Source organism: Haliotis rufescens, unplaced genomic scaffold (assembly GCF_023055435.1).
Source record: "Haliotis rufescens isolate VD_foot unplaced genomic scaffold, xgHalRufe1.0.p SCAF_12, whole genome shotgun sequence".
Taxonomy (NCBI): Eukaryota; Metazoa; Mollusca; class Gastropoda; order Lepetellida; family Haliotidae; genus Haliotis; species Haliotis rufescens.
The window spans coordinates 23,672,716-23,698,302 of record NW_025963802.1 but is presented as its reverse complement, the minus strand read 5'-3'; the positions used below and the strand labels follow the sequence as shown (position 1 = coordinate 23,698,302).

General features: G+C 42.4%; 1 protein-coding gene across 4 annotated transcripts in view; it reads left to right on the top strand.

The window, feature by feature from the left end:
* The window catches only part of LOC124111705 (phospholipase DDHD2-like), a 31,862-nt gene extending 12,942 nt beyond the window's left edge, over positions 1–18,920 (top strand). For all 4 annotated transcript variants that reach the window (XM_046471483.2, XM_046471481.2, XM_046471482.2 and 1 more), the window contains 14 exons: positions 441–504; positions 649–738; positions 1,360–1,501; positions 2,821–2,923; positions 5,802–5,907; positions 7,027–7,148; positions 8,354–8,482; positions 10,095–10,190; positions 10,666–10,778; positions 11,212–11,431; positions 14,119–14,224; positions 15,623–15,835; positions 16,219–16,357; positions 16,989–18,920. In XM_046471483.2, the coding sequence (XP_046327439.2) occupies positions 441–504; positions 649–738; positions 1,360–1,501; positions 2,821–2,923; positions 5,802–5,907; positions 7,027–7,148; positions 8,354–8,482; positions 10,095–10,190; positions 10,666–10,778; positions 11,212–11,431; positions 14,119–14,224; positions 15,623–15,835; positions 16,219–16,357; positions 16,989–17,394 (2,049 nt within the window). In that variant the 3' untranslated portion in view covers positions 17,395–18,920. The remainder of the gene's footprint in view (positions 1–440; positions 505–648; positions 739–1,359; positions 1,502–2,820; positions 2,924–5,801; positions 5,908–7,026; positions 7,149–8,353; positions 8,483–10,094; positions 10,191–10,665; positions 10,779–11,211; positions 11,432–14,118; positions 14,225–15,622; positions 15,836–16,218; positions 16,358–16,988) is intronic.
* Positions 18,921–25,587: the final 6,667 nt, after the last annotated feature.

Genomic DNA, 25,587 nt, shown 5'->3' with positions numbered 1-25,587 from the left:
GTTTGTCATTTGAATGTATTGATCAGACAATGTCGCAGGCAACTTGATTATTGGATAAGTCTTCAATTTCACTACACTGACAATATATCTTTTACTTGAAACCTGTGAAGATCCTGGGTTAGAATAGGTCTTCAGCAACCCATGCTTGCCGTCAGTGGCGACTATGCTTGTCATAAGAGGCTACTAACTGGACCAGGTGGTCAGGCTCGTGGACTTGGTTGATGCATGTCATGGTATCCCAATTGTGTGGATTGATGCTCATGATGTCAATCACTGGATTGTCAGGTCCAGACTCCATTATGTACAGGCCACCACCATTCAGCTGGAATATTGCTGAGTGTGGCGTTAAACAACAAACCAACAAGCAAACCTTGTGAAGAATTGTATGATGTTGTGCATTATGAAAGTCTGGGATCTAACTGAGATCTGTTTCTGTTTAGGGAGACCAGATGAGACCCCGAGTGGTGAAAAGAGGTGTCGATGATTTTGAAAACATCGCAGATGGTAAGAATTTGTTCTAAGACAGTTTTGAACTGAAAACCTGGCTGTAGGTATAATCAAACCTGTCATTCAGTCAAAAGCTTGTTTCATGTCTGAGGTGTGTTGAACAATGGCATTCTGTGAACATGGCACTCTTTATACTTGTAGGAGAAACTCCCAATGTAGATCATCTAGTCTTTGTCGTCCATGGTATCGGCGCCAACTGTGATGTCAAGTTTCGCAGTCTGGTGGAGTGTGGTGAGTTGGAATATGAACGTTTACCATTGTTGCAAAAAATGTACAAAAATATGCTTTTTATGTTTGTGAATAGTTTATATTGAATACGTATGTCACAGGTTAAATAATGACATTGTTTATGTTAAGTATATCTACATGTATTATGTACTAAAGTTGACTTTAAATGCGGGTAGTATTGAGACAGATGGAACATATTTATTACTTAAAGTGTTTTGGCTTTGAGAAATGACAGATTACCTGTCCAGAGTGAATTAATGGTTCTTTCACGCTGTGTTGACAATCAGTCAAGAGTACAGAGTAGATATTCATGGTGTTAACAACCAAAAAGGAGTTTGAGATAACAAGGTTTGACTACATTTTGAACACACATACATCATAATTCTGTATTCTGTTGTATTCATAATGATGTAGCAGATCTGGAATAGGACGTGACAAAGGGGAGACAAATCTTTGTATCAAAGCATAAAGTACAATGTCAAGATTTTATGTCAGCATCAGATCAACATGTTAAAGCTCTGTTGGTCGGGAGGACTTGGATCGTAGGTTGACTTGAGTACACTGATGCTTGATGTGCACCATGTGTGAGTTTGTTTTTGAATCCATTCTACTGCCTGTTTTCAGTGGACGACTTCCGCTCGATATCTCATGGTCTGATGGACTCCCACTTCCACCGCTACAAGTCTGAGGGGCGAGTACATCGTGTGGAATTCCTTCCAGTACATTGGCATAGTTCTCTTCACTCGGATGCCACCGGAATAGACAGGTAACAACACACCTGGCCACATCGCATGTGAGGCTTAAGAAAATAAAAGAATTGGTTCTCAGGCAATGGCTTTTGAAAATATAGTGTGGGTGGGCGGCTTTGGTTTTTGTTGTTGTTGTTTTTGTTTAAACTATTTTGTAACCAAATAAACAGTTATGTACAATCAACCTGGGAAGGGGCCTCCCCACATTAATGTAATCCTTGATGAGTAAAACACTGGAATACAATATTTGACTACCGTTGGACTACCAGTAAATGCATAATGCATGCATACAATGAGCTTTGATTCTATTTCACAATGTGAAAACGTTCTCGTGAGCACATAACACCAGAAGAAGAATGTCAACAAATCTGTACTGAAGTATGCAAGTTACTCCTATCGTTACACTATCTGGATTTACAGTGTTCACTGTGTTCATTCATTTCAGCAAAATCGACAAATCACATCAACTAACCGTGAACTTGCCTTTAAACGAACATTAGTTGTAAGAGATACAAAGTCTTCTGTCTTCCCACAATTTTCTTTTCAGTTATGATACAGTCATGACATGAAGTGTTTTTTAAACAAAATCACCCATAGATTGAGGAGAAAATGTGCAAACCGCTGATCGCTATTTCCGGCTTATTTCATGAGACAAATACACATGTTATCTTATTCCCAGCATATGAAACCATACAGTACACAAATACCATTGAATTTGTAAATCATCATATCCAGTGATGTTTTATCAAAAAGTCCATTCATAACACTAGATGCGCAGTACATAAGTGCGCTTGTGAAGGGAAGTAAGTGCACGCTATATTGGATTGTGTTGTTTTTAAGTATTGTAGCATTTCACTGCTGGGGTCGTGTGTGTTTAACACATGGAATATATAAGGATTTGTTTTTGTTTTGAAAATCGAAATAAAAACCAAACATGCGGCGTACTTTATAATGATGCGGCGGTGCCTAGAAACCAAGAATTTTTATTTTTTAGCCTTATTGTAACACAACATAATTGTGCTTGTAGGTATCCTGTTGGTCAAAAGCAATTTGTTGAGCAGAGTTTGTCTCTACCATACCAGAATAAGTTGGCTGTGGTTTTAGAATCCCAATTAACAATGATTAAGTGCTTCCCCTGCTGTACATGTGAATGCTCTGTGACATGTCATGCTGGCTTAACATATAGCATTACTGTAATAGTTCAAGGCAGTATTAGATCCATCACTTATCACATGCAAGCCCCCCCCTCACACACACTCTCTCCAGTGGGTGAGGATAATGTCATAGAAATCAACCCAGACTACATAATAACATAAACATGATGCCCTTTTTTCAGACGTCTGAAAGGAATCACTCTACCAAGTACCCCCAAACTCCGCTACTTCGTCAACGACACACTGATGGACATCCTCTTCTACACTAGTCCCTCCTACTGTCAGGTCAGTACACCCTCGGCTGTGTTGTAACACCTTGGTGTGATGCTGGTGTGATGTAATTGACATTGATATTCTAATGTCAGGTCAGTACACCCTCGGCTGTGTTGTAACACCTTGGTGTGATGTAATTGACATTGATATTCTAATGTCAGGTGAGTACACCCTCGGCTGTGTTGTAACACCTCAGTGTGATGCTGGTGTGATGTAATTGACATTGATATTCTAATGTCAGGTCAGTACACCCTCGGCTGTGTTGTAACACCTCGGTGTGATGCTGGTGTGATGTAATTGACATTGATATTCTAATGTCAGGTCAGTACACCCTCGGCTGTGTTGTAACACCTCAGTGTGATGCTGGTGTGATGTAATTGACATTGATATTCTAATGTCAGGTCAGTACACCCTCGGCTGTGCTGTAACACCTTGGTGTGATGCTGGTGTGATGTAATTGACACTGATATTCTAATGTCAGGTCAGTACACCCTTGGCTTTGTTGTAACACCTTGGTGTGATGCTGGTGTGATGTAATTGACATTGATATTCTAATGTCAGGTCAGTACACCCTCGGCTGTGTTTTTACACCTTGGTGTGATGCTGGTGTGATGTAATTGACATTGATATTCTAATGTCAGGTCAGTACACCCTCAGCTGTGTTGTAACACCTCAGTGTGATGCTGGTGTGATGTAATTGACATTGATATTCTAATGTCAGGTCAGTACACCCTCGGCTGTGTTGTAACACCTCGGTGTGATGCTGGTGTGATGTTATTGACACTGATATTCTAATGTCAGGTGAGTACACCCTCAGCTGTGTTGTAACACCTCAGTGTGATGCTGGTGTGATGTAATTGACATTGATATTCTAATGTCAGGTGAGTACACCCTCAGCTGTGTTGTAACACCTCAGTGTGATGCTGGTGTGATGTAATTGACATTGATATTCTAATGTCAGGTCAGTACACCCTCGGCTGTGTTGTAACACCTCAGTGTGATGCTGGTGTGATGTAATTGACATTGATATTCTAATGTCAGGTCAGTACACCCTCAGCTGTGTTGTAACACCTTGGTGTGATGCTGGTGTGATGTAATTGACATTGATATTCTAATGTCAGGTCAGTACACCCTCAGCTGTGTTGTAACACCTCAGTGTGATGCTGGTGTGATGTAATTGACATTGATATTCTAATGTCAGGTCAGTACACCCTCGGCTGTGTTGTAACACCTCGGTGTGATGCTGGTGTGATGTAATTGACACTGATATTCTAATGTCAGGTGAGTACACCCTCAGCTGTGTTGTAACACCTTGGTGTGATGCTGGTGTGATGTAATTGACATTGATATTCTAATGTCAGGTCAGTACACCCTCGGCTGTGTTGTAACACCTTGGTGTGATGCTGGTGTGATGTAATTGACACTGATATTCTAATGTCAGGTCAGTACACCCTCGGCTGTGTTGTAACACCTCGGTGTGATGCTGGTGTGATGTAATTGACACTGATATTTTAATGTCAGGTCAGTACACCCTCAGCTGTGTTGTAACACCTCATTGTGATGCTGGTGTGATGTAATTGACATTGATATTCTAATGTCAGGTCAGTACACCCTCGGCTGTGTTGTAACACCTTGGTGTGATGCTGGTGTGATGTGATTGACATTGATATTCTAATGTCAGGTCAGTACACCCTCGGCTGTGTTGTAACACCTCGGTTTGATGCTGGTGTGATGTAATTGACATTGATATTCTAATGTCAGGTCAGTACACCCTCGGCTGTGTTGTAACACCTCGGTGTGATGCTGGTGTGATGTAATTGACATTGATATTCTAATGTCAGGTCAGTACACCCTCGGCTGTGTTGTAACACCTTGGTGTGATGCTGGTGTGATGTAATTGACATTGATATTCTAATGTCAGGTCAGTACACCCTCGGCTGTGTTGTAACACCTCGGTTTGATGCTGGTGTAATGTAATTGACACTGATATTTTAATGTCAGGTCAGTACACCCTCGGCTGTGTTGTAACACCTCGGTTTGATGCTGGTGTGATGTAATTGACACTGATATTCTAATGTCAGGTCAGTACACTCTTGGCTGTGTTGTAACACCTTGGTGTGATGCTGGTGTGATGTTATTGAGATTGTACTGACCTGACATTAGAATATCACACTCAGCTGTGTTGTAACACCTTGGTGTGATGCTGGTGTGATGTTATTGAGATTGTACTGACCTGACATTAGAATATCACACTCAGCTGTGTTGTAACACCTTGGTGTGATGCTGGTGTGATGTTATTGAGATTGTACTGACCTGACATTAGAATATCACACTCAGCTGTATTGTAACACCTTGGTGTGATGCGGGTGTGATGTTATTGAGATTGTACTGACCTGACATTAGAATATCACACTCAGCTGTGTTGTAACACCTTGGTGTGATGCGGGTGTGATGTTATTGAGATTGTACTGACCTGACATTAGAATATCACACTCAGCTGTGTTGTAACACCTTGGTGTGATGCGGGTGTGATGTTATTGACATTGTACTGACCTGACATTAGAATATCACACTCGGCTATGTTGTTGGTGTGATGCACTTTCATCAAATAAATCAAGTATTTTCTATATCAAGGGATTTCAAATATTTTTATTCCATATAAAACAAATCATAAGTGATTGATGGACCAATCCCTCCGTGAGAGGTATGGGGAGCTAGGATGTTGGTTTAGAGACAGAATATATTTTTATGTCACTTGCCTTCACTGGAAGCCTAAATGATCTAGTCAGGATGCATTTGGAGTTGGACAACCAGCTGGGATGTTAGAATTGCTTTGTTAGAAACTGATGGACTACTTCTTCGGTGCTTATCAACTGTTACTTTGCTGCAGGTTATATCAAGAACTGTTGGTAACGAGATGAACAGATTGTATCAACTCTTCCTGTCAAGAACACCATCATTCAAGGGCACTGTGTCAGTGGCTGGTCACAGTTTGGGTGAGTTGTGTCCTTGTGTCATTAGACTTGTGTCATCTGTGTCAAAGTGTCTGTCAACTGTGTCCATGTGTGTGTCTTCTGTGTCCATGTGTCTGGCATCTGTGTCCATGTGTCTGTCATCTGTGTCCATGTGTCTGGCATCTGTGTCCATGTGTCTGTCATCTGTGTCCATGTGTCTGTCATCTATGTCCATGTGTCTGTCATCTGTGTCCATGTGTCTGTCATCTGTGTCCATGTGTCTGGCATCTGTGTCCATGTGTCTGTCATCAGTGTCCATGTGTCTGTCATCTGTGTCCATGTGTCTGCCATCTGTGTCCATGTTTCTGTCATCTGTGTCCATGTGTCTGCCATATGTGTCCATGTGTCTGTCATCAGTGTCCATGTGTCTGTCATCTGTGTCCATGTGTCTGTCATCTGTGTCCATGTGTCTGTCATCAGTGTCCATGTGTCTGTCATCTGTGTCCATGTGTCTGCCATCTGTGTCCATCAGTCTGTCATCTGTGTCCATGTGTCTGTCATCTGTGTCTATCAGTATCAACTGTGTTCATGTGTCTGTCAGTGTCCATGTGTCTGTCATCTGTGTCCATGTGTCTGTCATCTGTGTCCATGTGTCTGTCATCTGTGTCCATGTGTCTGTCATCTGTGTCCATGTGTCTGACATCTGTGTCCATCAGTCTGTCATTTGTGTCCATGTGTCTGTCATCAGTGTCCATGTGTCTGTCATCTGTGTCCATGTGTCTGTCATCTGTGTCCATGTGTCTGTCATCTGTGTTCATGTGTCTGTCATCTGTGTCCATGTGTCTGTCATCTGTGTCCATGTGTCTGTCATCTGTGTCCATGTGTCTGCCATCTGTGTCCATGTGTCTGTCATCTGTGTCCAGTATCATCTGTGTCCATCAGTATCATCTGTGTCCATGTGTCTGTCAGTGTCCATGTGTCTGTCATATGCGTCCATGTGTCTGTCATCTGTGTCCATGTGTCTGTCATCTGTGTCCATGTGTCTGTCATCTTTGTCCATGTGTCTGACATCTGTGTCAATGTGTCTGACATCTTTGTCCATGTGTCTGACATCTGCGCCCACATGTGTGGCATGTGTCTACAGGTGTTGCTGTGTTCCAGGTTCATCTATCCTATTTGACCTCCTCCTCCACCAGAGAGTGGATGCTGATGGGGAGACGAGTTTCAGCTCGGAGACCACTTCAGGGGAGCCCCACAACCTGGACTCACCGGTAGCCGAAGAGGTAAGAGTTATGTCATGTGGCTGTCAGTCTTCAATCTTGTACTTGAAAAGGGTGGACACATTGGCACTGTCTCTGACCAATATAAAGTGAGTTTGTTTTTTCAAATGGCACATCATTTGTATGGTGTAGGGGTGTAACTTGTTGGAATTGTTACCGGCAGTTCAAAAACTTAATTCAATATTGTTGATTATCAGACTTTAGGTGTTTTACCCATTATTGCGTAAGACATTTACAACAGTGTTTATCATGTTTATGTGCAAGAGACAACCATACAGCCGCTTCCATCTGCTTGCTACTGCAATTGTCACATGTACACCAAAGCTTAGTAACAATGCTTCTACAGAAATCTGGGCACTAGTGGATGATCAGGTATGAGCGTGCATCAGCAGATGAAGATGACTGATAAAAGTTAGGATTACATGTTGTGTGTACAATATAACGAATCCTATTGTTGCCTGCAGGCACAAGTGTTGTTTCCTAATTGAAAAGGATGCTTAGCCATGAATGCTGGGAACAATTAGAATTTTTTTTGTAAAAAGCGTTTTACAGTTACAGTGTCCTTTTTTTATGTGTCAACTGGATAGCAGAAATGTGATCCAAACTCATTAACATCAGATCTTAGTTGTCACTACCGCTAAACAAAGATCTGAGGACATCCCATGGCACATGTCAGAACGACCTTTCGCAACCTTTGACCAACCAATGAAATGACTAACAAGAAATGTTCATTAGCCAATCAGAAATTTCTCCACCTTTATGCCACAACAAACTGGCGACTGCCTTTTCAGACTACGCTTTGAAAATATGTTGCCAAATTTCTCTATTCTGGACAAAAGAACATTCCGGAATGTCTAATAGATGGTCAAGATTATGTGGCACTACTTCCCACAGGTTATGGAAATTCCTTCCGTTTCAAATGTTTATCAAACTGAAGTGAGAGACTGACGATTTTGATGGAATCAGTTGTACAGCCTGTATCTATCGTGCGGAATCCCCCATGTTAACCTTTTTGCAGTTAAAAAACATATTCCGACTGCCACTTTCCCACTCGGATTGGTCTGAAAAAAGGTCGTTCTGACAGGACCCATAATGGGATGTCCTCTGCTCTTTGTTTAGCCATAGCAAGATCTAAGATCTGATTTTATTGACGTTGGAATGTGATCCTGTAATATCTCCACATTTGCTCAGTTATCGTTTCATTGCAGTTGTCTCCCCCTGATGTGAATGGTGATGAAGGTCAAGGAAGTCTGACCCTGGAGGAACTTCTCTCCAAAGTTGGCCTTGAGGATAAACTGGGATTGTTCCAGCAAGAGCAGATAGACATGGAATCTCTGGTAGGTAGATGTGTCTGTAACAGACAGACATGGAATCTGTGGTAGGTAGGTGTGTCTGTAGCAGATAAACATGGAACCGGTGGTAGGTAGGTGTGTCTGGAGCAGATAGACAAGGTGTCTGTGGTAGGTAGGTGTGTCTGTAGCAGATAGACATGGAATCTGTGGTAGGTAGGTGTGTCTGTAGCCAATAGACATGGAACCGGTGGTAGGTAGGTTTGTCTGGAGCAGATAGACAAGGTGTCTGTGGTAGGTAGGTGTGTCTGTAGCAGATATACATGGAACCGGTGGTAGGTAGGTTTGTCTGGAGCAGATAGACAAGGTGTCTGTGGTAGGTAGGTGTGTCTGTAGCAGATAGACATGGAATCTGTGGTAGGTAGGTGTGTCTGTAGCAGATAGACCTGGAATCTGTGGTAGGTAGGTGTGTCTGTAGCAGATAGACATGGAATCTGTGGTAGGTAGGTGTGTCTGTAGCAGATAGACATGGAATCAATGTTTGGTGGATGTGTCTGTAGCAGACAGACATGGAATCAATGGTAGGTAGGTGTGTCTGTAGCAGATAGACATGGAATCTGTGGTAGGTAGGTGTGTCTGTAGCAGATAGACCTGGAATCTGTGGTAGGTAGGTGTGTCTGTAGCAGATAGACATGGAATCTGTGGTAGGTAGGTGTGTCTGTAGCAGATAGACATGGAATCAATGTTTGGTGGATGTGTCTGTAGCAGACAGACATGGAATCAATGGTAGGTAGGTGTGTCTGTAGCAGATAGACATGGAATCTGTGGTAGGTAGGTGTGTCTGTAGCAGATAGACCTGGAATATGTGGTAGGTAGGTGTGTCTGTAGCAGATAGACATGGAATCTGTGGTAGGTGGGTGTGTCTGTAGCAGATAGACATGGAATCTGTGGTAGGTAGGTGTGTCTGTAGCAGATAGACATGGAATCTGTGGTAGGTGGGTGTGTCTGTAGCAGATAGACATGGAATCTGTGGTAGGTAGGTGTGTCTGGAGCAGATAGACATAGAATCAATAGTAGGTGGATGTGTCTGTAGCAGATAGACATGGAATCTGTGGTAGGTGGATGTGTCTGTAGCAGATAGACATGAATCTGTGGAATGGTGAGCACCAGGCAGAGTAATAATATGTTCCATCTTTTGACATCTTTTGGTATGATGCGGCCAGGGATTGAATCCCCCGACCTTCAGCTACCTGGGCAGAAGCTGTTGCACTAAATCACAGAGGTTGTCCCACTTGTCAGAATTGAGTGGACTGCTTAATTATGTTACCATGGTTAAATGTTGTAAATCCAATACCCAGCAAAAGAAATGAGATTAGAAATATAGATCTACACTGATTATTACATGGTACCAGGGGAGTTGAACTGGTACAAACAATACTGAAAATGAAGGCATTTCAGGTGAATGATGAAAGACGTCCACATTCCATTACTTCCACATTCACCCTCTGTATGCCATAAAGCACATACGTCGTACAGTTTAACATGTTTAAAGATATGATGGTTATCTATATGTTATAAGTGAAATATCTCTACATAGTCCAGTAGAGTCACAGTTGTTGTGGACATGTCTAGTAGTGATCGCTAGCTGCTCTATTTTCAGATAATGTGCAGCGAATCGGATTTGAAGGATCTTGGGCTTCCAATGGGACCACGTAAAAAACTACAGGGTATTTTGAAAGAAGAATCAGAGAAGGAGGTAACTTGTTAAACCTTTCACATGGACTGAATCACAGAGTCATTGAGGAGTTACATAAATCGAGAAGCTCACCCAACTGTCTTTTGCATATGCTGTCAGCACTCGTCGATCAAAGTTTAAAACCCCTTTGCAGAGTTTAAATTTTTTATTATCAAGATTTGCTGTAGGTGCTATCAAAAGACATGAGGGTGTGATTCTAGTTATCATCCAAAATCATTTTTTCAGTTTGTAAGCAGTATTAACCTGTGTCTTGAGTGTAAAAAATATACCTACCCAGCTTCATTGACAGAGATTAGTGATGTGACAATGATCTGCAAAACATTGTGCTCCAATTGTGCTTTCAACTTTATAGAAGATATCGCTTAATGATATCTCCCATGGGGGCCAATTTGGGATGATTAGGTGAAATATGCTGAGATTTTAGATTGTGATGGAACCAGCTTGACTTGGATGATTTATAAACTTGACATTGTAGGAGAAGAAGAAACGACAGGCTGAACATGTTGCCAAGGAAGCAGCAGAGAAGAAGGCAAGAGAAGAACAGAGAGCTCGGGAAGGAGAAGACAGAAATAAGAACTTTGGCAACATGTAAGAGCAACAGAAGTGGGGTGGTTGTAAATACACAATATATGAAAAATTCCACAGTTATTTCACTATTAAAGTATGGGCAGATTTGGGTGATTATCAATTAAATAAACTACAGTAAACTATGGTTATAACGCTAAAAGGGACCACTAATTTAAATTTGTTATAACCAGAGTTCATTATAAGCGTGTTCGTTATAAACATAGTTTACTGTACTTTGAAGATTTCACATGATTCCACAGGACATGATGATGTGTACAAGTATAGTTTGAAATCTCCTTAATTCGTGGGACATGTGTTTTGTGATTTTCTGATATTTTTTTACAGATCCATGAGTTGTGGAAGTACATTAGTATTAAGTACAGATTCCTGCAACAGTTTTTCACCATCTGTTCTGTTGCCATTCCACAACTCTGCATGTACCGTTGTGTTGCAGGAGGCTGGAGAGGACGTCCAGTATATCAGTAGACTACATCTGTGGCCTGGCTGGAACTGGCCAGCCAATCGTGCAGTACCCACAACTGGACTTCCAGCCATGCGGGCTGTTTGCCATGGGCTCCCCGATCGGTGTGTTCCTGTCAGTCCGGGGGGTGGACAATGTGGGGGAGGAGTTCAAGCTACCCACCTGTTCCCGGGTCTTCAACATCTTCCACCCCGTGAGTGTACCGTGATATATACTATTATTTTATATTCATGCAAGTAACAAATTCTGTGTAATGATTTAATGCCTGTAGCAAGCTATATTTCAACAGCAATCCTAATCAATATTTTCTTATGTGAGTAACCAGCGAGTGAGTGCCATGGCAGTGAGTCCCACAATGCACATCCACACATTACACCTGAGTACACCAACGGATAGGGGGAGCATATATAAGACAATTTTACCATTGATATATCTAAATATATTGATTAGTAACAAAGTTATTCTGTTTGGGTGTAGATAACTTGTCATCAAGATCTCCAATTTTTCCTTTGAATACTGAGTGGGAATAAAGCTGAATCATAAACTGTTTAATATTAAATCTCCTGCCATCTTAATGTCCATCTTAACCATGGTAAGTGAGTTTTTAAGTTAGTATCAATATTCATACATTCGTAATGATACAGTATTGATATTAATAATTTATGGAGACATCAATATTGTGATATACAATGAAATCCCTACTACCAAAATGGTGTTACCCACCCACACACTAACATTGTCACAGCTTACTGTTGCAACACCCACACACTAACATTGTTGCAGCTTACTGTTACAACACCCACACACTAACATTGTCACAGCTTATTGTTGAAAACACCCACACACTAACATTGTCGCAGCTTACTGTTGCAACACCCACACACTAACATTGTCGCAGCTTACTGTTGCAACACCCACACACTAACATTGTCACAGCTTACTGTTGCAACACCCACACACTAACATTGTCGCAGCTTACTGTTGCAACACCCACACACTAACATTGTCGAAGCTTACTGTTGCAACACCCACACACTAACATTGTCACAGCTTACTGTTACAACACCCACACACTAACATTGTCACAGCTTACTGTTGCAACACCCACACACTAACATTGTCACAGCTTACTGTTGCAACATCCACACACTAACATTGTCGCAGCTTACTGTTGCAACACCCACACACTAACATTGTCACAGCTTACTGTTGCAACACCCACACACTAACATTGTCACAGCTTACTGTTGCAACACCCACACACTAACATTGTCACAGCTTACTGTTGCAACACCCACACACTAACATTGTCACAGCTTACTGTTGCAACACCCACACACTAACATTGTCACAGCTTACTGTTGCAACACCCACACACTAACATTGTCACAGCTTACTGTTGCAACACCCACACACTAACATTGTCGCAGCTTACTGTTGCAACACCCACACACTAACATTGTCACAGCTTACTGTTGCAACACCCACACACTAACATTGTCACAGCTTACTGTTGCAACACCCACACACTAACATTGTCACAGCTTACTGTTGCAACACCCACACACTAACGTTGTCACAGCTTACTGTTGCAACACCCACACACTAACATTGTCACAGCTTACTGTTGCAACACCCACATAACCAAGTATTACAGGTAAATACTCCTGTTTTTATGGCATCTGTGAAAAGACATATTCTGTAGACAGAATTCTAGCACTGCAGTTGTTGGTTCTCTAGGTTGCCAATATGGCAAATGCAGTTGAATGATAAGATCCACAATATAACCATAAATACAGTCTTCCCTGATTATAATACCCCTGGTTATAATGCCAATGCCAATGTTTGGACAACCGTTTTGATTCCCTGATGACATTTGTTTTACATTTTGACAAGAATTTGGCAATGTAGTTAATCTTTTGGAGAAAATTTCATCTTCTAAATCTACAGACGAATTGCATTGATCTGAGTTGTTTTTGCAGCTGATCCTCACACAGAGAATCATTCACTTTCTTAAAATAACAAACAAATTATGTGTAATTTGATGTTAATGAAAATATCCTTTTCTTTAAGCTTAAATGAATGAGCACCGGTATATAATCTTCTATATGTTATCCGTGTCTGTTAGTCCGTTTTGTTTACCTGTTTATGATGCCACATTTCCCGCTGGACACAAGGTGGCATTAGAACCAGGGGGGACTAGTGTTTGTTTATTGGGTAGTGGGGAGAAATCAGAAATGTGCCCCTGGTTTGGTGAGTGATGAACTACAGACAGGTTGAGCACATGTCCTCATGGAGTTTGTTATACTGTAGTTGTACTTTATATACAATACTACATCTATACTTCCTATACAATAACTACAAGTAAGAGCTGAAGGGAAGGTCAGTGTATCAGGCTGTGTTGCTAATTGTTACCCTTGGTTTCACCTTGATAATGGGATGGTAAGGAAGCCCAGTAGTTGATGTGTTCACCATCATCCCAGTGGCCTCAGTTTGATTCCCCACAAGGGTAAATTATAGGAAACCTGTTTCTGATATCCCCTGTCATGATATTGCTGGAATGTTGCTAAATGCAGCATAAAACCATACTCAATAACTCATCCTGATTGTGATGCTTGGTATGGCAGCATGTATAGAAAGTTAAGTTTATTTTTAATCATAGCATTAATTAACAGTCTTGGGGTTGAAATGTGTTAGCTTTTGCCAAATTTGGCAAAGGTTCTTTGTAAAACAAGAAAATAATTGGGCCAGCTTAGAATCAATTTACATTGTGTTATTTGTAAAAATCGATGGTTGAGACACAGGTGAGGTAATTGTTACATCTCCATGACATAAAGCCTAAAGTTTGAGACAGTGGCAAGAATCCTTCTGTTGTTTCAGTTTGACCCGGTTGCCTACCGACTGGAGCCATTAGTCAACCCAGCTGCCAGCAGCATCAAGCCAGTTCTTATCCCTCACCATAAGGGCCGGAAGAGGCTGCATCTAGGTCAGTGCTGCGTGGAAAACTTATTTGCGTTATGATCAGTAAATGAAGATGGTTTATTGCGACCCTGTGGGGATTGTGGTGTGAAGTAGGTCCTATCACCATATTGCTGGTTGTAAGTGGTCACTATAATGGTTAGGATGGTCCCACTTGACTGATTGATGTCAGCATGATCTGATGCGGTGGATCGTTGACTGATTGATGTCAGCATGATCTGATGCGGTGGATCGTTTACTGATTGATGTCTGCATGATCTGATACGGTGGATCGTTGACTGATTGATGTCAGCATGATCTGATGCGGTGGATCGTTGACTGATTGATGTCAGCATGATCTGATGCGGTGGATCATTGACTCATTGACTGATTGATGTCAGCATGATCTGATGCAGTGGATCGTTGACTGATTGATGTCAGCATGATCTGATGCGGTGGATCATGGACTGATTGATGTCAGCATGATCTGATGCGGTGGATCGTTGACTGATTGATGTCAGCATGATCTGATGCGGTGGATCATTGACTGATTGATGTCAGCATGATCTGATGCGGTGGATTGTTGACTGATTGATGTCAGCATGATCTGATGCGGTGGATCGTTGACTGATTGATGTCAGCATGATCTGATGCGGTGGATCATGGACTGATTGCATGTCATGCTCTGATGCGGTGGATCGGTGACTGATTGATGTCAGCATGATCTGATGTGGTGGATCATTGACTGATTGCATGTCATGCTCTGATGCGGTGGATCGTTGACTGATTGATGTCAGCATGATCTGATGCGGTGGATTATTGACTGATTGCATGTCATGCTCTGATGCGGTGGATCGTTGACTGATTGATGTGAGCATGATCTGATGCGGTGGATTATTGACTGATTGCATGTCATGCTCTGATGCGGTGGATCGTTGACTGATTGCATGTCATGATCTGATGGGATGGATCATTGACTGATTGATGTCAGCATGATCTGATGCGGTGGATCGTTTACTGATTGATGTCAGCATGATCTGATGCGGTGGATCGTTGACTGATTGATGTCAGCATGATCTGATGCGGTGGATCATTGACTGATTGATGTCAGCATGATCTGATGCGGTGGATCGTTGCTCATACTTTCAATATCTGGATCAACTGGTTCAGACTTTCTTAAGTACAGGGCATGGATATATATATATCTTACATATTGATGACAAAGTTGTTTTTGTATACCAAAACTCCTGAAATTTTCATGTATTACGCAGCATTTAGTTGTTTAGTAGAACTTATTATTCCAGAAATAGCTTATCACTGTTCATCATGTTGGTAGTCTGGAGGTATTTCTGATGTTATGACTATTTCCAACATCGACATTGGAAAACAAGATATGTACTGTGAATGAAATGTGTCTGTACTTCAGAGTTGAGAGAGAGTTTAACTCGGGTAGGAAATGACCTGAAAAACAAGTTGATGGACTCCCTTAGGAGTACATGGAACTCTATCCATGATTTTGCGATGGCACACCGCGCGGCAGCGACCCCAGAGAGTCTGCAGCAGGAGATGGACAAGGAGATGACCAGCGTCATCCAGCAGCTGCAGCAGCAGAATGAGGAGGACAAGATCGAGACTGGATGTAAGTCGGGCAGTACATTGATGACAGGTGAAAATAAATCTGATTGGTTTCAATCACAAGTATAACATGAACTAGTCATATTCTAGTCATACATCTCTAGTAAGTACTTTAATACTCCTTGAGAGACAAGTGTCTCCATTCAGAATATATTCACATCACTTTTATCTGACTTTTATCCGATCTTACTCCCTTAGGAGAGACTTTGCTTCATGATCAGTGCTCTGTTTCTCCAAGTGATCGTAGTGCTATGACTACATTAACTCCTACATTTAACACCCTATTGGGGCTGTCATACACAGGTCGATAAGACACCAGGTATTGAGTATTACTGGTACTGAGAGTCCATGGATTGTGTTTCTCCACTGCTGTGTGTTGTGCTCCAGCTGTTGCGTCCAGCCACGATGATGACCTGTGCATGGGGCAGCTGAACGAAGGCCGGCGAGTGGACTTTGTGTTGCAGGAGAAACCTATTGAGAGCTTCAACGACTACCTGTTTGCCCTGGCCAGCCACGGCTGTTACTGGTGAGATCCCTTACTTGTCAGATCAGTATCTCAATCAGAATATCAGGAACGTAAGAGCACTCAGTATTTATCTTAAACAGGAGGATCTTTCAATATATTTCTGAAGAAGACCTACATTTAGGCTGGCATTTGACAGGAGCAGTATAACACCATTTCCTTGAGGGTTTTTACATTTGAATGCAAAGTCACAAACATGGAGTCATGTATTAGTGCTAGAGCAAGGAATGAGATCATTAACTGTTCATTGAACGGGACAGTCAAAATTATTGTTGATTTTTTTATTTCTTGAAAATATGGATTCTGGACCATGAGGAAGTGAATGTTGGTATTGTTTGATCTGTGTATCATGTTAGTAAACTGAGCTCTACACATCTGCCCTGAGTAACAATGAGAGAGTACATAGCTCACCAACCTTCACTTGGGGCCAGACTTCATGATAAGAATTAAAACTGTCAAAATAGGTCTGATGTGGTTGCTTTAATAACCAACATGAAAGTTCAGTTTAACAGCACAGCTCTCTGTTGCTGAAAATACACATTTTGCGCAAGATGATAATTGATATTAAGATGGTTTGTGCACTGAGGCATCCTGTTCAGATCCTATTGTAAACACCTTGCCTTGTTGTCCCCAGGGAGTCGGAAGACACAGTGCTACTGTTCCTCAAGGAGCTGTACTCCCCATTCGGGATTGCACCCCAGATGCCTGGCCCTGAGGGAGCACATCAACGAGCTGCAGCTGGCCCCTCACCGTTAGGGCCTCCCCCTATGAGTGTACCTGCAGGTCCCCCGCCCCTTGGGTCGCCACCGCAGGGGATTCCCAGACAACCACCCCCAGGTTTCTCACCAGGTCCATTTTCCCGTGGACAAAACCCCTCCCCTGGTCCTTCCTTCAGCCCAGGTATGCTCCCTCCCACAGTCCGGCAAGGACCACCCCCAATGGGGATGCCCCCAATGCAGTCCCCACCCCAGGGGCAACAAACGGCGACGGTAGGTCCACCCCCTATGAGTGGATTCTTCCGGTCACCGCCTAAACAATGATGTATCATCTAGTCACTGTACAGATAGTTTTGGAACAAAGTTAATTTTACATGAATTGTACAGACTGATTTTACATGTGTAAATGTCATTGAAGGTTATGTGTGATGAGGCTCAGTGGCAGTCCATCTGTGTGAGTGAAGCGTGGTTTGAGAAGGCACCTCTCATATTTATTTCCACTGTTTGTTAAATGTTCTTTGTTTTTTCAACTGCTCAGTTACTGGTAATTTGTTAATTTATCAAGAAGTGCTTTGACAAATTTCTGTTTGAGTTCACATATGTATGAGTGTGCCATTAAATGTGGTATTTGCATTTATAAAATTGGAAACCAACTTGTCTTGCCTTCTCAATAAAATGGTCCAAAAAGTCTGGTTTTATAAGTCTCAGATTATCATTACATTTGAGATTCAGTTGTGTCAGTTGAGATTTGAAAATGTGAGTGTAAGGATTGTTTATATCAGGGTTTGGGATGAAAGCCAAATGAGAGGTTGAGCTGAGATTATATGACTCTACGATGATCACAGATGTAGAGCCATCAGCTTTCGACTCTCTGTTTACGGCCTCTCTTGTGGCTTTTCAACCCCAGCCTAAAGTCATGAACACATTTGCCAAACTGAAAAACACTATTCTGAAATGGGCATAACCCACTGTTGTATATATTTGTATATTGCCTATCTATTGTTACTACCCAGAAGCAAAAGGGCAGTAGAGGCATGGCACTGATCAGTATCAATTTCATGTCAATTTCAATGTGCCATGTAACCAGACTGTGTATGTCCTTGCATGTGTCTCACCAGTACTGACAATATGTATGTAGCTTACAGTTGAAGAACGTCTTCAGTTAGAAACATCTTGGGATTAGCAGGGAGGCTTAGCATGGTTATTGGTTATCACTTGGCATGGGTATATTTCATGACGCCAGTTCTTGGCAAAATAACTGCAAAATTGATTAGAGCTCTATGAACATTTTCTTTGTACATTGTATTTCTTAGTATTGTGTTCCATGCAATATTGTTTTAACATGAGATAAATTCCTGCACACTTAAAACACTTTAACAATCATATTTTAAGTTCAATTAATTGGGAAGTAAATTGTTTCTGAAAATATCTGCTCACTAAGGTTTGAATTTTCTCATACATTTGTACACAAACATGATTTAAGAATGTGAATTGTAGCAACATATTGACCTGTCATTTCATAGAATCTGGCCGGGAACAAGTCTTGTACCAGGTTCAGCATCATCCTTAACTTCTCAGACCAAAATGTGTAGAAACTGTCGGGGTCTCAAACCTGCTGTTGTGATTTCTTTCCTTTGTCTGATCACTGGTTCTGTATGTGGTATGAGTGCTCCAGTGTGGCTGCAATTATCATGTGGATATCTTTGCATCCTTCCATGCAACATACAAATATTCTTCTCATACACATAATCAGTGTCTCAAAACCAAAAACCTGTTAATCTTCTGAACTGCATGGAAAGAAGGCCTGTTTTCTCCCTGTTTCTCATGACCTTAATAAAACATCAAATGTAGTTTATGTTTATGCATTTCTTTGTTATGTTGCAAGCTGAACCCAAAAAGACAAGATTCAGCTTCAGAGAAAAAGCTAAACAATTTTTATAGGCATGGATGAGACTTTGTTAAAAAACTCACACTATTTTTTTTAAATACTGTAGTTTAAGCTTAAGGCTTCTTTTTCACACGTAAAATGTCATCAAATTATATGCCTAAATAGGCCAAAATGGAAACCAAATTTAATTTTGGAAGAAATTATTTAAGACTTAATTGATTTGGTTTCATAGATGGTTTGTTGCTTATAAAATGCTATTTTTTGTAATCTTATCCTGCATTACTACCTTCATGCTTTTACCGCTGTGTTTCCTGGCTGCAGAAGTTCTCTCTCTCCCCTGATGACTCCACTGAATACCCACACCCAACATGCCCACAGGCATCCCCAGATGGCTGAACACATAGCAGGCATCCCCAGATGGCTGAACACATAGCAGGCATCCCCAGATGGCTGAACACATAGCAGGCATCCCCAGATGGCTGAACACATAGCAGGCATCCCCAGATGGCTGAACACATAGCAGGCATCCCCAGATGGCTGAGCACATAGCAGGCATCCCCATATGGCTGAGCACATAGCAGGCATCCACAGATGGCTGAACACATAGCAGGCATCCCCAGATGGCTGAACACATAGCAGGCATCCCCATATGGCTGAGCACATAGCAGGCATCCCCAGATGGCTGAACACATAGCAGGCATCCCCAGATGGCTGAACACATAGCAGGCATCCCCAGATGGCTGAACACATAGCAGGCATCCCCAGATGGCTGAACACATAGCAGGCATCCCCAGATGGCTGAACACATAGCAGGCATCCCCAGATGGCTGAACACATAGACACTTCTCCGACAACGGAGGTCGCTGATCATGTCGACACTAAGGTGTTATTATCCCCTACCAAGCCTCCGCAGCGCCCTCTGCTACTTTGGCGCCTCTGGGATTTCGACCATTGATCAGCATGCCACTGGATCCCTGCGGCACTGTCAGGTCTTCTCCCTTCCAGACATCTGTCTTGTCGTTGTTCCCCTCTGCCAGCAATACGACTACCCATCCGCGAGCTCATTTGGTTTGTCTTGGACAAACCTGGGACTGAACCAAGTACCGGATTGGATGGCGGACCGGTTGGCTTCGATCCCATCCTCCCTTGGCCCAGATAAAAAGTACACAATTTTGTCCTCTCTTACGTCCATCTCGCAGGATCCCACGCTTACAGACTTGATTTCAGCTTTGAGACGACGATTTTTGTGGAAACTGGATTTCTTCATACATGCGTTAGAAGCCTCAGATAATGAGTACTATCTTGACAATGATTTACATCGTATGACTGGTTCCTCTAGGCTGACTACTATCTGTATGCCAGACACTCGGTCTCCCAAATTTCTGGGGTGCTTAACTTTTTCTTATGTGTATACTTGTTACAACTGCTGCTCAATAAACCGTCTATGTGTATTCAGTATGGTATTTCTGCTATCTAAAGTGTGCAGTGAGGTCGTCTTATTATTGATGGACATTTTGGAGACAAAAATGCAAAGTTTAATTAATGTGAACAAAGACCACTCGCATTTTTTGCATTTAATTCACTCGCACATTAATTTGAAGATTTACAGTATTCCATGTGTCTCGTGATATATCCTGTTTCTGTCACCTTGTGATAGGGGGAAAGGAGATATTTTCACTCGTGAATGACACTTGTGAAATATCTCCTTTGCTACTGTCACTCGATGAGAGAAACGGAATATTTCACTTGACACATGAAATATCGTATATTTGTTCTATTTTATGAAATAAGTTATTACTGATCTTTATGATCTTGCTGTCATCAAGGCACACTGAAAGAAGTCCCAGTATAAAGTGTTATTTCACTGGAAGGAGATAGTGACTTGTGAGATTGTTGAAACTTGTTATATAGATCAGTTTAGTGGTAAACTGGTGCCTTTTGATGATTTGGGATTTTTCTTTCATGACGACATGTTGGACTGGCTAGTGCTCGTTTCCGAGAAGAACTACAAAACTTTTGAATATTTCTTGATGAAACTTGCTATACAGATCAGTCTAGTGGTGAAATGGTGCCTTTTAATGATTTGGGATTTTGAAAAAAACTGAACAGCATTATTGTTTTCTTCACTGAACTGAAGGTATCCAATAGCAGTGAACAAAAAGTGGGGTATAAGTAGCCAAACTCCATTCCTAAAGCACCAGACCAGAGAGATGTCACCTCCTCTTGACTCTTGTTTAACATCATCTGAAATGGCTGAACATAAATTGGAAGTTGAATTCTAATTAGAATGCTTTAGAGATACTGGCCTAACGTGCAAGTGGTTTAAGGCCACATGAGCTTATAAACACACTGTAAAAGATTCTGTCATCATCTTAACACTGTCACCTTGTCTGCTTCTTCACATTTTTTCCCCATTGTTGAGTGCTATCGTGACGTCCAGTGTTGTCTAAAAATGTTGATTTACTTAGGATAAGTTTAAAAACACAATGCATTTCTTCTTTCGATCATATGTGGAAATGTTCTTGAACAAAGTTTACAGCTTCTAAAACAACAACTAGCATTACAATGGTCAGTACCCAAACAAATGGGTCTGAAGTGCAGACAGGTTTTATCTCTGACCCACATGACTTTGGGGTCATTGTAGTTCTTCTGCACAATGTTACGAATGAGCTAATCTACCTGAAGAATCCTTCAGTGTATATCTACATAAATGTCACCGTAGAGAGTCTGATCATCTTTCCAAATCTAAGGACCTGGAATAAACTCCTTAGGGCTCTTCCAATTCACCACAAAGGTCAAGAAGTCATTGAAACATATACCTCTTCTGTGGTCGTCGAACCTTTCGCCTCAACTATATAAGTACGATGATGGCGTGTCCAACAGTTTCCTGACGGAGGACGCGCCTATCGCTCCTGTAACCAGTCCAATGAGAAGAATATGCCGTCCACATCTACCTCAGCTCAACTGGCAGTTTCGGACATGTGAAAGTCCTTGTGGTTGACACAGGTTTGGCCCTTCCCTACATTACCTTCACAGCTGGTCTAAGCCTCTCTCGCACCTAGGATTGCTTGTTTATCTCCTTCATCACCTTCCCGTACTAGTGCTGATATCGCCAAATGTTTCTCTCCCTTGGGCATCTCTTCCACTGTAGTCTCAGTCGAACTGCTCTTTTTTGCATTTGCATCTGCTCTTCAGGTTCGACGAAGTACTGATTGTTCCTTCTCACCATCAACCTTTGTCACTCCATATCCCCAGTGCGTTGTGGGGAAGAACATTCTCCTGGTGTTCATCACTCACAGGATCAATGCTCAGGCTCATCAAGACATTCTTTAGATGAACATTCGTGGGATTCGTGTTCACAAAACACTCTCCCAGGGTTCGACGATCTCCACGAAAAGGTTCGGTGTATGGAGGACTCCAAGGATTAGCCACGCACCTCCAAGGTTCGATGAACCTCTCTGGATCGGCACAAACCTCCTTGTATTGTGGCTCCTCCAAGGAACGGCTTCTCTACTGACACACGTCCAAGGATCAATGAACAATGAACAGTGAATCAGTCTGCCAAATATCATCCAGCGACTTCCAAGTCGCAACAGCGCCTGATCCAGACCGCCAACTTCTGGTTCTCAGATGCCATATTTACGTTGCTTGCATCGTATGCCTCTGTTTGAGAAACCTGTTTGGGCAAGATGTTCGGCCCTCATGTTTGATGGTCGCTAGCACTCAAACAACTGTGCCTGTTACGGCAATGGCAATAGAACCATGATGTTCGGCCCTCATGTTTGATGGTCGCTAGCACTCAAACAACTGTGCCTGTTACGGCAATGGCAATAGAACCATAGCCTTTTGACGTCGGCACAAGCCCTCACCTTTGGTCTGTCCAATGCTTTGTCCAGTCCTTTATTCAGAGCCACGATTGCCAGATACCGATCATACTTCTTCAAATGGTGGCTGGTAACACTAAATGTTTGTGTCTGAGTCCTAGCAGTCAGGGCATCTCTGATCTTCACCCCTCTTTATTCAGTCGGACAATTGCTCAGTCGCCTGGTAGATCTTCCGGTTCATAGACTCCCTTAACATTCAGGTTCAAGCGAGACAAATTCCAGTGGTTTCTGTGATAGCCGAGGGGCGGTCAGGTTCAAGTGTTCGCTCGTCATGCCGAAGACCCGGGTTCGATTCCTGACGTGGGTACAATGTGTGAAACCCATTTCTGGTGTCGCCCGCCATGATATTGCTGGAACATTGCTAAAAGCGGCGTAAAACCATACTCAATCACTCACTCAATCTGTGATAGCCGACTCCTTTTCCTAACTCAACCAACCGTCAACAACGGAATGGCATGTCAATCCGTTGGTTTTTCAGTTGGATCTGCTCAAGTTGATCTGTTCGCTACAAGGTTAAACACTCAGCTGTCCTGATTCTTTTCTTCCATCCCTGATCGGATTAATACCTCGGGTACTTCAGAATCACACTGATTTCGATCCCTCTGTTTAGGACAACTCGAATTGGTTTTCCACATTGGTCTGGCTCTCCGAAAGGTTTCATTGACCTCTATTGCAAGATGATGTTCACCTGCAGCCTCACCTCCCAGCTGCTACACCAGTCGCTTAAGACACTCAATCTTTGCATTTGGCTCATCTACAGTGGTCCCTCCTTGCCAAGGATATTCCAAGCAGGTAACTCAACGTTCCTCAACTAAGACCATAAGTGGTAGGTGTTTGAGGCCTATTGTCGAACATGCAATATCCACTCCCACCACTGTTTCTCTGCAACTGATGGCCGAATACTTTCAGCATTTGAAATCTACACAGAAAAAAGCTTCAGGGATCTACTTTGGCCACTTATCTAGCTGCGATGAACTCTGTCATTGCTACTATAATGGGATTGATCCTCCAACCTGGGATGTTAACGTCATCCTTTGTCATTTCACTTCGGACAATTATGAACCACTGGATGGCAAGGAGTTCGATTTGATCACTTTCAAGACCTGTTTTCTTACTGGCCTATGCTTTGGATGTTGACAGTTTGAACAATCAGAGAACAGGAAGGTTTTTCTTTCTTGGATTTCTTAGTGAGGAACCAGCTTCCAGAACAACCAGATGGATATTGACTATTGACGAATCCGTCATCCATGACTTTGAAGATCTCTCCTGGTCTGGTACGAGCCCTCCGAATCTACTTGGCAAATGAAAGACCTCTTCAGCGCTCCTGGAAGAGTCTTCATCTCGCTCCCAATGAGCTGTCACTTTTACCATGGCCTTACATAACAACTGTTCTCACTCCACCATTATGGAAGGCTGTTTTTGGAAGTCGGACAGTCTTCGCTTCCCACTATCATGTCCTCTCTATGTCACAGACATCCAAGGCCGTTGGTCCTGGCACAGCAGCTCTCTAATGGAGAGCTGAGCAGTTCGTTGTTCTACGCCTTGTGTACATACAGAATAAAATCTTGATGTTTTTCATTCCTGTGTTCTTTGTTAATTATTTTAGTTTTGGGCTCCCAGAATGTTAACCCAGTTGGCGGATAGATTCGCTTGTCTGTAGAGACTTCTGTCTTCGTCTCGAAGCCAAGGCCGTTTTTCAGCGATTCCTGTCTCTTTATGTTATTCTGCTCACTTGCTTGTACTTGCGTTGACAGGTATAGGTTCAAAGATCCACTTTGTGGATATTGACGATTGTTCCTCTTCTCATTTACAGATGGCCCAGTCATCTAAGGCACCGCAAAATTGCTGTGCAGGGTTGCGTCCCTTGGGCACGCCAGAAACCTATGATTGTAGGTTCGAATCCTGGTTCGCCCCGATTATGTTTCTAGGTTTGTCAGCACCATACCCGTGCTCATGGGTTTCACAGAAGTGGTAAACGTATGAGACCTGCATCACTTCTGGCTTTCCTCCCACATTAAGCTGACATGCCGTGATGTAACTGGAATACTGTTAAACTCACTCACCTCTTCTCATCTGGCTATTTTTCAATCCCTCAGGCATGATTGATAGCTCTGACGAAGCGTGAAAAGATATGCTGAGCAGTCTACTATATTGTCTATGGGAGATAGTGTTGCATCCTGTCTTGTAGAATCGATTGGCTGGTGATCCTTTCCGGTTCGATTGTAAGTCATATGCTGTATCGCTCCCTTCTTTACAGCTACACAGTTATCATACTTTCCGCCCAGTACCCAATCACGTTATGCCTAGTCTCATGCTGTTACGTCTGATGAGCATATCGGGATCATATCACAGCCTTTGGTGTGTTTTCCCATTCACGAGTCATTGGCAGTGTCTTAAAAAGTTTTATTTATTTCACATGCACGTCTCACAGTTGTATTGAACATGTATAATAAAGGCTAGGGTATCTGCTCCCCATCTTCCATCTGTGGGATTAAATATACAATTTACTGAAAATTTTCCAAACTTATCGTATCTCACAAGCAATGTACCCTCAGCTCCTCCAGCTCGGACGTTATAGCAGAGGTGAACAAGTGATTAGGTCGTATAAGTTGTTATGCAAAAGGAGCATGTGCGTGACCCAGTTGTATGGTGATGCTAGGTGTTTTCAGGTGAACTGTTTTTAGAAGCTGGAAACTATGCTCAAACAAAGTTTCCACATAGTGTCATTTGTCACCACTACCCTGG